Source organism: Rattus norvegicus, chromosome 3 (assembly GCF_036323735.1).
Source record: "Rattus norvegicus strain BN/NHsdMcwi chromosome 3, GRCr8, whole genome shotgun sequence".
Lineage (NCBI taxonomy): Eukaryota > Metazoa > Chordata > Mammalia > Rodentia > Muridae > Rattus > Rattus norvegicus.
Window position 1 is genome coordinate 28780478 of NC_086021.1, and position 12549 is coordinate 28793026.

A 12549-nucleotide genomic window follows, 5' to 3' on the forward strand; every position below is an offset into this window, starting at 1 on the left:
CCACCCACCTGCTGGGCACAGAATATACAGAGTGCAGCCCAAACATCTGGGTTGCCCTCACTATGTAGAGCATTTATTCACAGTACAAAGACTCCTCTACCCTTCTCCATCACACCAGAGGGCAAAGACACCAGATAGAGGAAGACCTGGTGAGGTAATCATGACTCGGTCCCTACATCCAGGCCCACAGGCAGGTGGGCAGGCCAGTGCCTGTGAGGTTTGAATGCTGTGAGAGTTGCCATGTCAGGCCAGGCCTTGTCTGGAGTGCTCTATGGGTTACTGGTGATTGATTCTGGGAGGGTAACTTGATCCTAGAAAGAAGGAAGGGATATTGGACAACTGCTGTCGAAAGGCAGTGTGGATCTGGACAGGGTGGGGCGGGGTCCCTGCTTCCGAGTCCTGGTCCCCCACTGCTTTCCCCACATTTTGGGGTTCCTACCGCATTGAAGAGGATATTGTCAAAGCCAGAGGCTGCTGCATCTGTACTTTGGCAGGGGAGGTGCTGCTTCTGCAGCCAGTGCCAACCTCCAAGGCCCAGGAGCAACAGGAAGAGGAGGAGGGCTCCTCCGACTGCAACCGGCACAGACACGGGTGCTGCCACTCCACCTGAGGGCAGAGAGGCCATCTCAACCCTCCACAGATGAGCCTAGGGCTGCCTGACCTCTCCAGTGCTTGCAGGCCCCAGCCTCCTTGTTGACGTGTGTGCACAATGCTGCAAGCCTGTCCCCTTTTCCTCTGGGCATGACAGTAGCCACTGACTGCCAAACCCATTGTGGTCTCTGGCTTAACTTGGCAGTTCCTTCAAGAGAGTTCTTGCCCAGGAGGGGACAGTAAAAGCTGATACAGTCCCTATGCCCAGCCCATGAACACAGTCTTGGTTCAGCTGGTTTCCCAAGCAGGGCATTTACAGCTCACTGGACCACCAGCCTAAGCCTGGCAGGGTCAGGGCAAGTCCGGCCATCCGAGAAGCCAGTGCTTACCCTGGCTAGGTGTAGGTTGCTTGCAGTGTTGTCCAGCCAAGTACTCCACATCATCAAGGGCAATGGGCCCTAGAGCCGGCTGGCCACCCAGAGTGGCTTCAAAAACAATCTGATAGAGAAGGTTAAATCTGAGTATCTGAAGGTACAGAAGAGGGGAGGGAGGGCAGCTCACCTGGGACCTCACCTGGAACTCCTCAGAGCTGGACACTTCAATCTGGACTTGTAGCCACTGGTCCCGCAAGTGCCCACCCCGGTGCCACACAGCTAGCTGTCCTTGGGTACTGCTCAGGAGCACTCTCAACTCACCCTTGTCTGAGAGCAGGGAGCAGGCAGGTCAGGCCCCTGGGAGACACCTTTGTGCCCAACCTGGGCCCCTGGTCCCCTACACCCAGGGCCCAGTCACTCACAGAAATGCGCAGGAAAGCCCATGTAGTACCAGAAGTGGAGGCAGGAGACTGCAGTTGCTGGCAGTGGCTCACTGCGCAGCCAGGCTGCCTGGCCCCCAGGACCTAGCACGCTGGTTTCAAAGAAAGCGAAGTGGCCTGGAGATGAAAGGGTGGGGGTATCTCTAACAAGAGAAGCTGGGTGAGCACTGCCCAGTTTTGTGAGGTGGCACCAGCCCAGGCCCTGCTCCAGCCAGTATGTACCTGCTTCTGTGCCCACAGTGTGGTCCACTGAAGGCCGGGGGTACCGGGATGGAGTGGCTCCACTGCTCCAGTCCCAGCTGTACCCACCCAGACCAGGCCAAGGCAGGTGGCTCCACCCACACAGGCCAGATTCAAAGTCACAGGACCCTGCAAGGAATTGGAAGGTGACAGTAGCTGCCCCAGTGAGGAGCACTCGTGGGCAGGGCCAGGAGTCAGAGTTGTTTGGTAGAGAAATGGTGCTGCTCAGGCCACAGCAAGCTGCTCACCTGGCTGAGCACAGGGCCCATCTTGGAGGGAAATGTCATCCAGAGCCATGTAGGAATGTTCCACGCCAGAAGCCATAGCCTCAAACACTACCTACAGGGTACAGAGCCGGCCACACATCCTGCAGGCTGGTCCCGGCAAACCTTGAAGGTGAGGTGGCTTTCTTCTCTCCACTCAGGTACTTACCTTCCAGGCCTGCTCAGCCTGTACATTCACGCTGCCTAGGCGCCACGCAAATCCACCATGGCCACTGATGCTGAGCTCTTGGCGCCTTGTGCTCTCTTCCACGAAGACCCTCAAGGTGCCTAAACACCAGAACCCAACTAGATCCAATGCCTCGGTGGCTCCCAGTCCTGGCAGGGGCTCTCCTCTCCTGTAGGTTCCTCACCTGGATTGTGGAAGCTCAGGTGGTACCAGAAGGTCAGGCAGGCAGGCCGGGACAGGGGCGGGTGCTCCTCTGAAGTCAGAGAGGCCACATGACCTTTGGGCAGTAAATTTGGGCTGGTGTCCACCACCATGTAGTGCCCTTGGGGAAGGGAGACCAGCATCAGCTTCCTGTACCAGCCTTCTGTAAACCCACCCCCACCACACCCCCATCCCCACCAGACCAAGTACCCTGGGCTGTCCCTGTGGTATGGTCTATCCAAGGACCCCAAGGACCAAGGCCTGAGGCATTATTCTGGCGTGTCCACAGCCCCCAGCCCCCTGGGGAGAAGCCACAGTCAGAGTCTTCAAAGGAACATCTCTTGGCGGCCCAGCAGGGGCCAGGCCGCACAGCCATGTCATCCAGGCCCATTGTGCCATGGTACCCATCCCGGAGGCCTTCAAACAGCAACTGAGGGTAGAAAGTGACAATTGGCAGGGGGGCCAACCCTACACCACCTACCAAGTGCTGAGGCTACCCTCACCTGGTACTTGGTGCTGGGCTGCAGCTGGTGGTGAAGAGTGACCCAAGCCTGGTGCCAGCGGTTGCCGTGGGTGCCTGACCGGGACCACAGTAGTGTGTCTTCCTCCCCCTCCCTCCTCATGGCCAAGCACAGTGTCCCTGCAGAGAAGTGAAGTTTGAAGGGACCAGCCCCCAACTCCTAGTGCCTTGGGCTGCTGTAGTGGGTACCGGAATCACCCAGAGGCTCTGACAGCTCTGAGGCTCTCACCAATCTGGGGCCCATGCAGATGGTACCAGAAGCTGAGACATTCCTTGGGGACAACTGGCACCTGGGGTCTTGTGAGCAACAGGGCACCTTGGCCTCGAGCAGGTGGGTCCATGGGATCCAGGAACATGAAAAAACCTTCAGGGGATAAAAAACTGAGCTACAGGAAGGCTGTCAGTTTGACCCCTCCCAGGCCTCAGAGATTCCCTACCTTGGCCGGTGGTGTGGTCATACTGAGAGCCGTGGCTTTTTACACGGTGCCAGTGGGCATCTGTGAGGTGGCCTGTGTGCCAGCTGCAGGAGTCCCGTTCAAAGTTACAGGAGACCTCTGGGGGTGGGGTGGGGGTGGGTCAGCACTAGTGTCTGCCTCCTCCCCAGCTGTTATAAGACAGGATTAGAGGTGGGCTAGGTGGTAGCTCCTGGGTAGGGAAGGGAGATGGGCAGGAAGAACCTTGGTCACTCTCAGTGGTCACCATGGGGTTGCAGTCTCTCAGGGTCACATTATCCACCCCAGCCCCCTGTTGGCCAGGGCCATCCAAGTCCACCAGACTGACGAACTCCAGCTTTAGGCAGATAGGGGAGAAAGACTGTCAGTTAGGGGCTAGCCCGGTACCGATTCCCCATCTTGGACTGCCAGCCTCACCTGGAATGGCCGGCGCCGTGCCCCAAGAAGAATCTTCTGTAGTGTCCAGCCCCCACTGCTGCTGCTTGGAGCCTGCCACAGCAGCTCCCGGAAGCCATTCTCCACCACAGCCAGTGCCAAGAAGCCTGATCAAGGGAGTTAGTATGGGTGGGGGGTGGGTCATCCTCAGACCCTGTCTGCCATGCAGGGGGCTCCTAGGGATCCAGTCTTGGGCCAGGGGCAGGTAATACCTTGGGGATGACTGTGAAAATAGTAAGTCATGTGGAGTTCACAGTGAGGGCCAGAGGGGCCCAGAGCAGGTGTGAGAGCCCGGGCCTCAGATCGTAGCTGCCCCCAGGCCTTCCGCAGAGATAGGAAGTGCCCTATGGGAAGAGCAAGGTACCCCCTCACTGCTCAGGTAATTTACAGACTCTTCCTCCGAGGGGCTCTGTGGGGAAGTGTGGGCCTCACCAGGCGCATTCCGGTTGGTATCCCTGGCAGGCTTCCCGCTCTCCTGGGCTTCAGCCCGTTGCCACTGTAGCTTTCCTATACTGATGTCCTCCCAGCCCCCAGCAGAGGCAGACTCAAAGTCCGTGGTGCCTGCAACAACAGTCTTCTGCTCTGGAAGGCAGCGAAGCCTTCTCTGGCCTGCCTGTGCCCCATAACCGTGAAGAACCAACCCAGGCAGGCTCTGACTGGCCTCACCACACTTCTCTTCATCCTCGCCTTCGGCACAGTGCTGCTGGAAATCACACAGCTGCTCCGGGGGCACACACAGCTCGTCACAGGAGAGATGTCCTGGCTCACAGGTTCGCTTGATGGATGTCTGGGGATAGAGGGCCAATGGCACAGGTCCAGAAAGTGATGACTGCAGGGTGGACATACCTATAACGGAACTAAAGTCAGGGCAGAGCAGGTGACAGCCTTGCTCCTGCTGGGCAGGCCAGGGCAGGGCCTTGGGCAGATCACCTGGAACAAGTATGCAGTGGTTGGACATGATAAGGTCGTCTAGGCCCACGAAGCCTCCTGGACCAGTCTCCCCAGCAAGAAGGATCTGAGGGCAGGGAGGGTTAGGGAATGCCAAGCACTGTTCTGTCCTGTCTTTCCTCTGGCACCCTTCCCATCCCTATATTGTTAGACTTCATGAATTTCCCAACACTCTCAAGCTTTCCCACTGAGCAGTCTTCAGGAATGACTAAAGAATCCCAGAGTACGGGCTGGAGGAATGGCTCAGTGGTTAAGAGCACTGACTGCTCTTCCAGAGGTCCTGAGTTCAATTCCCAGCAACCACATGGTGGCTTACAACCATCCGTAATGAGATCTGATGCCCTCTTCTCATGTGTCTGAAGACAGCTACAGTGTACTTATATATAATAAATAAATAAATCTTTAAAAAAAAAAAAGAATCCCAGAGTACTCCTGTGCGTGCTCTAGGCAGGATTCCCTGGATTCTGCCCTCTAGCCCAGCCTCACCCGAAATGGATGGGCACTTTGAATGTTAACCCGGTCTCTGACCCAGGCTGTCCCCAACTCTCCATGGCGGCTTCGGAGTAGGACAGGAGGCTGGGTGGTGTTGAGCCCCTGTGCCTGCACAAAGAGCTGGAATTGGTTGGCCTCAGACCCATGCAGGTAGTAATAGAAGGTGAACTGGAACAGAAGAAAGGCTGTGAGGGGTCTCTGGCATCTACAGTCAGGAAGGACAACTCAGTGTTTCTCATTTTCTGACACCCATCTCACCGAGCAGTTGTAGGAGACTGAGCCTTGGAACTCAGGGCTGTAGAGGACAGCAGTGGTGCCAGGCTTGGCCACAGAGACGAGAAAGAAGCCTGTGAGAGAGGCCAAATATGGGCCAGAGTCATTGGAGGAACCTGGGTGGAAAAGGCCATGGCCGGGGTCCCTTGGAGGCCTCACCATATGCACTATTCCGGCTGTGATCTCGGTGGGGCCAGGCAGGGCTCACCATGCTGCCAGCACTGAAGTTCCGTGTCCAGCCCTCTAATTGGGTCCATGGTCCTAGGCCTGTCTCAAAGTCGGTGGCCATGTGGTGGCCTGAGGAGTGGGAGTGGGGGGCTATCAGGGCCACTGAACAGGGCTTTCTGCAGTCAGATGGCCCTGGTTCCAGAGAAACACTGGCTGTCCCACCCAGAGTGAAGGACTCAGAGGTCAAGGTCTAGTCTCCCCCTCTCATTCTGTAATCCCTCACCCTGCCCGGCCCTAGATGGCCCCAGCCTCACTGCAGATGAGCGGGTCTTCATCAGAACTGTCTCCACAGTTGTCTTCACCGTCACAGAGCTGGTGGGGCTCCACACAAGCTTTGTTCTGGCAGTGGTGGTGCCCCAGGGGACACCTGGCCTGAGGGACTGGAGTGGGAAATAGTTAACATTCTCTTTGGACCCAGGATTTGGGGTGGAGGTGTTCTGTTCAGGAAGGTGGACAATAAGGGGGTCTCCCAGGTTTGGACAGGATGATGTCCTTACTGGGCAGACCACAGTCCCAGAACTCCATGTCATCCAAGGCCACAGCGCCCCTGTGTGTAGCATTTCGAGTGGCAGAAAATGTCACCTGGAGAGAGAACAGTCCTTAGGATCAAGGTCCAGTACCCAGACCCTCCCCACAGTGCCCAGCCTGGCAGACCACCCTGCTTACTTTGAAGTCACCCTGGATTCGGCCAGTGTTCACTGCTAGTTCCTGCCAGCCAGGACCCCAAGGTCCCGAGCTCTGCCATAGAGTCAGTGTCTCCATACCATGGGTCAGATCCAGCCGCAGCTCAGCGACATCTGTAGTGTTTTGAATGGTCCTGAGGCGTGAGCCCCTTGGTGTCTCCCTCCAGTCTGGCTCTGACTTTGGATAAACCTCCTGTTTCTGCAGCCACCTCTTTCCTCACCCAGCCCTTTCCCAGAGCTACTCAGCTTTGGGCCGCAGGGATCCAGAGCGCGTACCTCTAGAGTCAGTGTGGTACCAGAGCCTCAGTTCACAGGTGGGGGCTGCCTCACGCATGACAGGAGAGCGCAAAGTCGCAGTAGATGGCTCCTTCCCACTATGGGTTCCCACAGCCATGTACCAGCCTGGCCCAGGGTGAGAGGTTAGGAGACCAGACAAAAAACCAAGACAGGAGGGAGGGGGTGAGTGTACGTGAATTCCCTAGGTCTTACCCAAGTCAGTGCCACGTGTATGGTCAGAATGGGGCCCAGAACTATCCAGCCCTGCCCCTGCCCGGTCTCGAAGCCATCGATAGCCCGAGGTGCTGATGTCCTGCCAGCCACAGGGATCCTGCTCAAAGTTGCAGGTGAAGGGGGTGTTTGGGGTAGTTGAGGCACCGTGGAAACCTATGAGAATGAGTGGTCAGGGGTCTGCCTTTATGCTACCACTCCCTACCACAACCCCCTGACCAGCTCACCACACTGAGCCTCATCTGAACAGTCTCCACAGTCACACACAAAGTTGCACGTAGCTTCGGTGGGGCTTCTGCAGTGGTCAGGGACCCAGGTCTTGCCTAGAGACTGTGCAGCTGGCAGAATAAGTGAGGTGAGTGCCTATTTTTTATTTTATTTTATTTTTTTTAAAGATTTATTCATTTGGGCTGGAGAGATGGCTCAGTGGTTAAGGGCACCGACTGCTCTTCCCGAGGTCCTGAGTTCAAATCCCAGCAACCACATGGTGGCTCACAACCATCTGTAATGAGATCTGATGCCCTCTTCTGGTGTGTCTGAAGACAGCTACAGTGTACTCATATATATAATAAATAAATAAAATATTAAAAAAAAAGATTTATTCATTTATTATATATAAGTACACTGTAGCTGTCTTCAGATACACCAGAAGAGGGCATCGGATCTCTTTACAGATGGTTGTGAGCCACCATGTGGTTGCTGGGAATTGAACTCAGGACCTCTGGAAGAGTAGTCCGGGTGCTCTTAACCGCTGAGCCATCTCTCCTGCCCAAGTGCCTATTTTTTTAACATCTGTATATCTGCATTTGTGTACAAATATGTGCTATGCAACAGGGGTAAAGGTCAGAGGTCAACTGAATCGGGAATCATTGATTTCCTTCCATTGTGAGACCTAGGACTGAATAAATGCCACAGTGCTTGGCAGCAAATGCATTTCGCTTTTGAGCCATCTTGCCAGCCCTGACTGGCTATTTTGAGCAGTATAAATTCTATATCCAGAGAAGCCCCAGACCCGGACAGGCCAGAGGACTTGTCAATTGGAGTTCAGCTCTATAGGATCACATAGGGAGGAACCTGACATCTATCAGGAACTGCCACAGGGGATCTACACTGAAAGTCAACAGAACACCCTCCCACCTTGCTAGCCTCACAGAGCCCCTGCTTGCCAGGGACAGGAAAAAGGGTCTTACAAAGAAGGAGCCCACATGACTAGGAACTGGAAGATCTTCCGGTAGGGCTCCTCCTGCTCTATAAGCCGACCCATAGAGCTAGGTGATGTTGACACAGGTCTTTAATCTCAGCACTCGGGAGGCAAAAGCAGTCAGTTCTCTGTAAGTTCGAGGCCAACCTGGTCTGCAGAGCTAGTTCCAGGACAGCTAGGATTACACAGAGGAACCCTGTCTTGGAGAACCAAAAAAATTAAAACAAAAACAAAAACCAAAAACGGGGGAAAAAAGAAAAAAAGGAGGACACACTGAGGGATAGATGACCAAGGGACTTGTACCTGTTCTACAATGGGAGAGGCAGGCAAAGGCTCAGAAAGCCAGGGAGATGGTCACCTATGGCCTGTGGCCTCTCCTCTAGGACAAGGGGATACAATTTAGGTGGGCGACTCCAGCCCTGTTGGCTTGTTCTGAATGTTCCCATTGTTGACGGCCCACTTCTGACAGACTCCTCTGGCTGCCATCACACCAACCAGCATCCGGCAACAGTTTACTCACCCATAAATAGGACCCAGATTGAGAGGAGGCAGCTAGGCAGGCACATGGCCAGGCTAGAGGGTGTCCCAGTGCAAGCGAAGCTGTGCAGTCTAGAGACTTCTCAGTTCAGTCCGCCGTGGCCTCACCGGCAGGCTGTTCTCACCGGAAGGGCTCGGCTCCTTTATACTTGCATCTCCTTGCCGGGTCCCATCTGATGATGACAGCCTAAGCATCCAGCTGTAAAAGTAACCCTAGAAGGGGGCCTCTGCTTGGCTCATTCTGGTCAAAGGTCGGTTCTTGGCCATCCTGTGTGTCTACCCTGCCCTACCCTGCCCTTCCCCCTGAAAGTTTCTACTGGAATGTGGAAAGGCTGGGGACCCCACTTGCAAGGCTCTAAGATTTTTTTCATGAGGCCCACAGCCTACCCTGGTGTGGGCCAAGGATGTCAGGCCAGTCTGCTCAGTGGCTGCACATGGCCCTCTAGCAAATGCTCACAGCTTCCTCTGCTCTGTGCTCAGGGGACTAGATCAAGACAAATCCAGTATCACCAGCCTGCCTCTGTTGGACCTGAACAAGTCCCATGTCTAGGTATGGTGTCTTTGCTTTCACACCACCTGTAACTCAAGCTGGGCCACTCTGTAACTGATCTGGTGTGTGTATGTGTGTTGATACAGGGTCTCACATAGACCAGGCTGGCCTGATCTTGCTATATACTCCTTCTGCTTCCTCCTCCCAAGTGCTGGGATCATAGGTGTACACCGCTACACTTAGTTTGTGTGGTACTCTAGGCTGAACATGGGGATTTCCTGTTCTTGGTCAAGCTCTACCAAGCTGAGCTCCATCTTTAAAAACTGCTCTGCGTGGCCAGGTGTGGGGGTGCACACCTTTTATCCCAGCACTCAGGAGGCAGAAGCAGGTCCATCTCCGTGAGTCTGAGGCCAGTCTGGTCTATAAAGAGAGTTCTAGGACAGCCAGGGCTGTTACACAGAGAAACCCTGTCTCAAAAAACCAAACAAGGGGCCGGAGAGATGGCTCAACAGTTAAAAACACTGACTGCTCTTCTAGAAGCCCTGAGTTTAATTCCCAGTAACCGCATGGTGGGTCACAACCATCTGTAGTGGAATCCGATGTACGTAGACAGCTAAAGTGTGTTCATTTGCAAAAAATAAACAAACCTTTAAAAAATAAACAAAACAAAAACTTCTGAGATCATGTGGTGCATGGTTGGTGATCGGAAAAAGTCTTGATGAGTCCACAAACTCATTTTCCCAGGAAAAACCCAACAGCTATGGCAAGAGTAATGTCAGAGTTCTGAAAATCTTGTTGCATGGAGCTAGACTTTGCCTGTGTCTTACTGTAGTGAGACCTTGGGGCTTGTCTCACCTCACCTGTCTCCTGGCCTATACAGGGCCTCTCAGCAGTGTCTGCTGCCATCTGCAGAGCTGACAGAGGGTAGCATGAGTTTGATAAGGGATGCCCCAGCCCTGGCTTTCCCTAGGACCCACTCTAATGGCACACGGTTTGTGAGACTTCTTAGAGCAGGGGTTAAGCTGGTGCCTACCCACTGTCCTGTACAGTGACATGGGGTTAGTAGAGACTTACAGAGGGTGTGAATGGTCCAGGGACTAAGAGCCATCTGAGTTATAAGTCCCAAGCGAATGAGACCTATGCAGGACTATTTCCTGTGGTCAGTCAGAGATATCAGGCTTAGCCCGAGAAAAAAATGCAACCTGTCAGCTGGCGGACGGTGCTTGCCAGGATCCTTTCTTGCTGGGACTCCTGGATAAACTACAGAAGGGGGCATTTGTGGGCACCCCAGGTCTTGGGTGGCCAGGAACTGACTTCTTGTGCAAGGCCTGTTGGAGCCTCCTCCCAGATGTCCTTGAGGATAACAGCTTCATGGAGGAGCAATCAAGCCATAAATGGCAGCAATGTGGGGGCCCCCTTATCTGAACCTAAGGGGCTGAGTATGCACCACCAGTCCCCAGGGCCCCCTGAAGCTGAGTAGGTATATCCGGTGGCAATCCAAAGGTAGAAACCAAGACACAAGTCAGGGGCTAGTAGGCATATCAATACTTTAATTCCTATGGATCAGATTGCTCTGGCCTCTAAGGCCTGGCAGGTGGTGTGTTGCCCAAGGTACAAAAGGAGAACACAGGGCCAGCCCCTCAAGACAGAATACAGGGAGAGCAGAGTCCTGACTTAGATGCTGGTGGGGAGAGCTTCAGTAGCCATCATCAGCCCAGGTGACCTCATAATCAGGATACTTGGCTTTGATCTTCTCAGTTGAAACAGAGTGCTGGGCACGGCCGTAACCCTAGAGAGAAGATGACCACCAGTCTGCTATGGTTTTGCTTTGGGAGTCCACCCAGAAGCTACAGCAATAGTAGCCATGGGGAAAGTAAGCAAATCCTAACCACACTGGGAACATGATGGTGACTGAAAGGCTCTCTAGGTGATGCCTGAGGATCCAGGCTGGACTTTTATGAAGAAAGATGGAGGTGGTCAGGGCTGTGAATCTGACCCCAGCACTGGCTGCTCCAAGGGCCCCTGAAGAGCCAGGACACAGACTCATCAGGATCTGGGGCAAGGAGGGGGTGCAACCCAAGGCAGCCGGCTTCCAAACACCCTGGAGTCATATGGGAAATGTGGGGAAAGAAAAAGCCACATTGCCCTTAAGTAAGGGTTCTGTAGCTCCAACTTTCATAGTCTCAGAGGTGGCCTGAATGGCGGGGTGGGGGTGTGGAGGAGTGGTCAGGCTCACAAAGGTGAGCTTTGCAATCTGGAGACCCGGGGACTGAAGCTCACCATAGAATAGCCATACACGTGTATCTTCCTGTCCTGGCTCTGATGGGAGATGCGCCCGCCGCCTAGGCACTCGCAGTCATAGCCATTCTTTTGCAGTTCGCCTGACACTTTGTCATAGATGTCCGCTGAGGTGGGGAGAGTGGCCTCAGGATATGCCCTAGTCGCCCTTGTTGGCCCCACACTGAACTTTAGGGCTGGATATGGGGTCAGAAGCTCCAGCTCTTGGTGGTCTTTTTCCCAGTGGAGATGAGCCCTTCCCCCGCTGGCACAAAGACGAACGGGAGTAAGATACTTCGAAGTGAGAGACGGGATTAAAAAGGTTCCGGTCATGGCACTCCTTTCTGCCTAAACCCCGACGTTTCTAGGCCAGCCTGGCTATGTGTTAGTCAAGATATATTAGCATTCACAACCCCGCTCCCAGCCACTGCTAGGTTCAGGCCCCGCCCCCAACCGGGCAGAGGCCCCGCCCTCACCGTGGTATTCAGCCCATTTGTAGCCACGCACGATTTCCTTGCACTCCCTCGCCGGATCCCCGGAAGGCTCTGCTAAGTGGACTCGAATCAGCACGTACTTGAAGATACCATCTGAATCAATGTCCACATCAGGAATCTGACCGAGGTCCGCCGCCATGTTCGCCAAAGCACTGGGTCTCTGGGCCCACAATCCCTTACTCAACCCTGTGCGCGAAGGAGGCGGGTCCTTGGCAGCCGCGACCAATCCCGTGAGGGAATGCTTCTCGAGGCCCAGAGAGCCTCAGCCAGTTGTATCTCCAACCTGAGGGAGGAACTAGCCAATTGCAACCCAGTTCTTTGCAGCTTTGGCATCTTGAGTCCCAATTAAAGGAGTCGAGGTATAGGTTAATCTGTGGTGCTGTAAATCAAGCTGCTGTAGGTGGGCAGCGAAAGAGAATACAGGGACGCACCCTGGCTCCACTCCCGGGCCCTAGGGCTTCAATCTGTAAACCATAAATCCGAAATCCTCTCTTCCCCAATACCCGTAAACCCGAGGATCTCTCTCAGGTGTCTTTAAATTCAAGTACTCTCCTGCCCGAACCTTCACAACATCAGGCCTCCCCTTCCACAATACTCCCGGGTGCTAAGCTCCTACTCCCGAAAGCTCCCAACACACTCTCCCCCCTACCCCCCGCCTACGACGACGACGGCGACCACCACCACCACCACCACCACCACCACCACCACCACCACCA

The 12549-nt window shown here is 54.6% G+C and overlaps 2 protein-coding genes across 3 annotated transcripts; both read right to left on the minus strand.

Annotated features, from left to right (window-relative positions):
* Window positions 1-45: 45 nt before the first annotated feature.
* Mamdc4 (MAM domain containing 4) lies at window positions 46-8662 on the minus strand. Its single transcript, NM_145768.2, has 29 exons — window positions 8556-8662; window positions 7062-7172; window positions 6817-6990; window positions 6604-6729; window positions 6311-6441; window positions 6142-6226; window positions 5899-6024; window positions 5576-5713; window positions 5402-5490; window positions 5138-5311; window positions 4634-4718; window positions 4370-4549; window positions 4136-4264; window positions 3916-4047; window positions 3686-3810; window positions 3494-3605; window positions 3254-3370; window positions 3046-3180; window positions 2800-2936; window positions 2507-2726; window positions 2280-2417; window positions 2078-2196; window positions 1894-1984; window positions 1628-1774; window positions 1388-1522; window positions 1165-1292; window positions 981-1089; window positions 440-606; window positions 46-311 (listed from the first exon to the last, which is right to left on the minus strand). Exons 1-29 carry the CDS (start codon window positions 8599-8601, stop codon window positions 270-272), a joined length of 3648 nt encoding a protein of 1215 aa, NP_665711.2. The 5' UTR covers window positions 8602-8662; the 3' UTR covers window positions 46-269.
* Window positions 8663-10584: 1922 nt separating this feature from the next.
* On the minus strand, window positions 10585-12428 carry Phpt1 (phosphohistidine phosphatase 1). 2 transcript variants are annotated; one of them, NM_001106558.2, is made up of 3 exons: window positions 11816-11984; window positions 11343-11467; window positions 10585-10851 (listed from the first exon to the last, which is right to left on the minus strand). In NM_001106558.2, the coding sequence occupies exons 1-3, from the start codon at window positions 11970-11972 to the stop codon at window positions 10759-10761; spliced, it is 375 nt and encodes a 124-aa protein (NP_001100028.2). In that variant the 5' UTR covers window positions 11973-11984; the 3' UTR covers window positions 10585-10758. The 2 variants fall into 2 exon arrangements, with proteins under 2 accessions (NP_001100028.2, XP_063139534.1); XM_063283464.1 differs by having other exon boundaries at window positions 10593-10851; window positions 11343-11536; window positions 11816-12428.
* Between the last annotated feature and the right edge of the window lie 121 nt (window positions 12429-12549).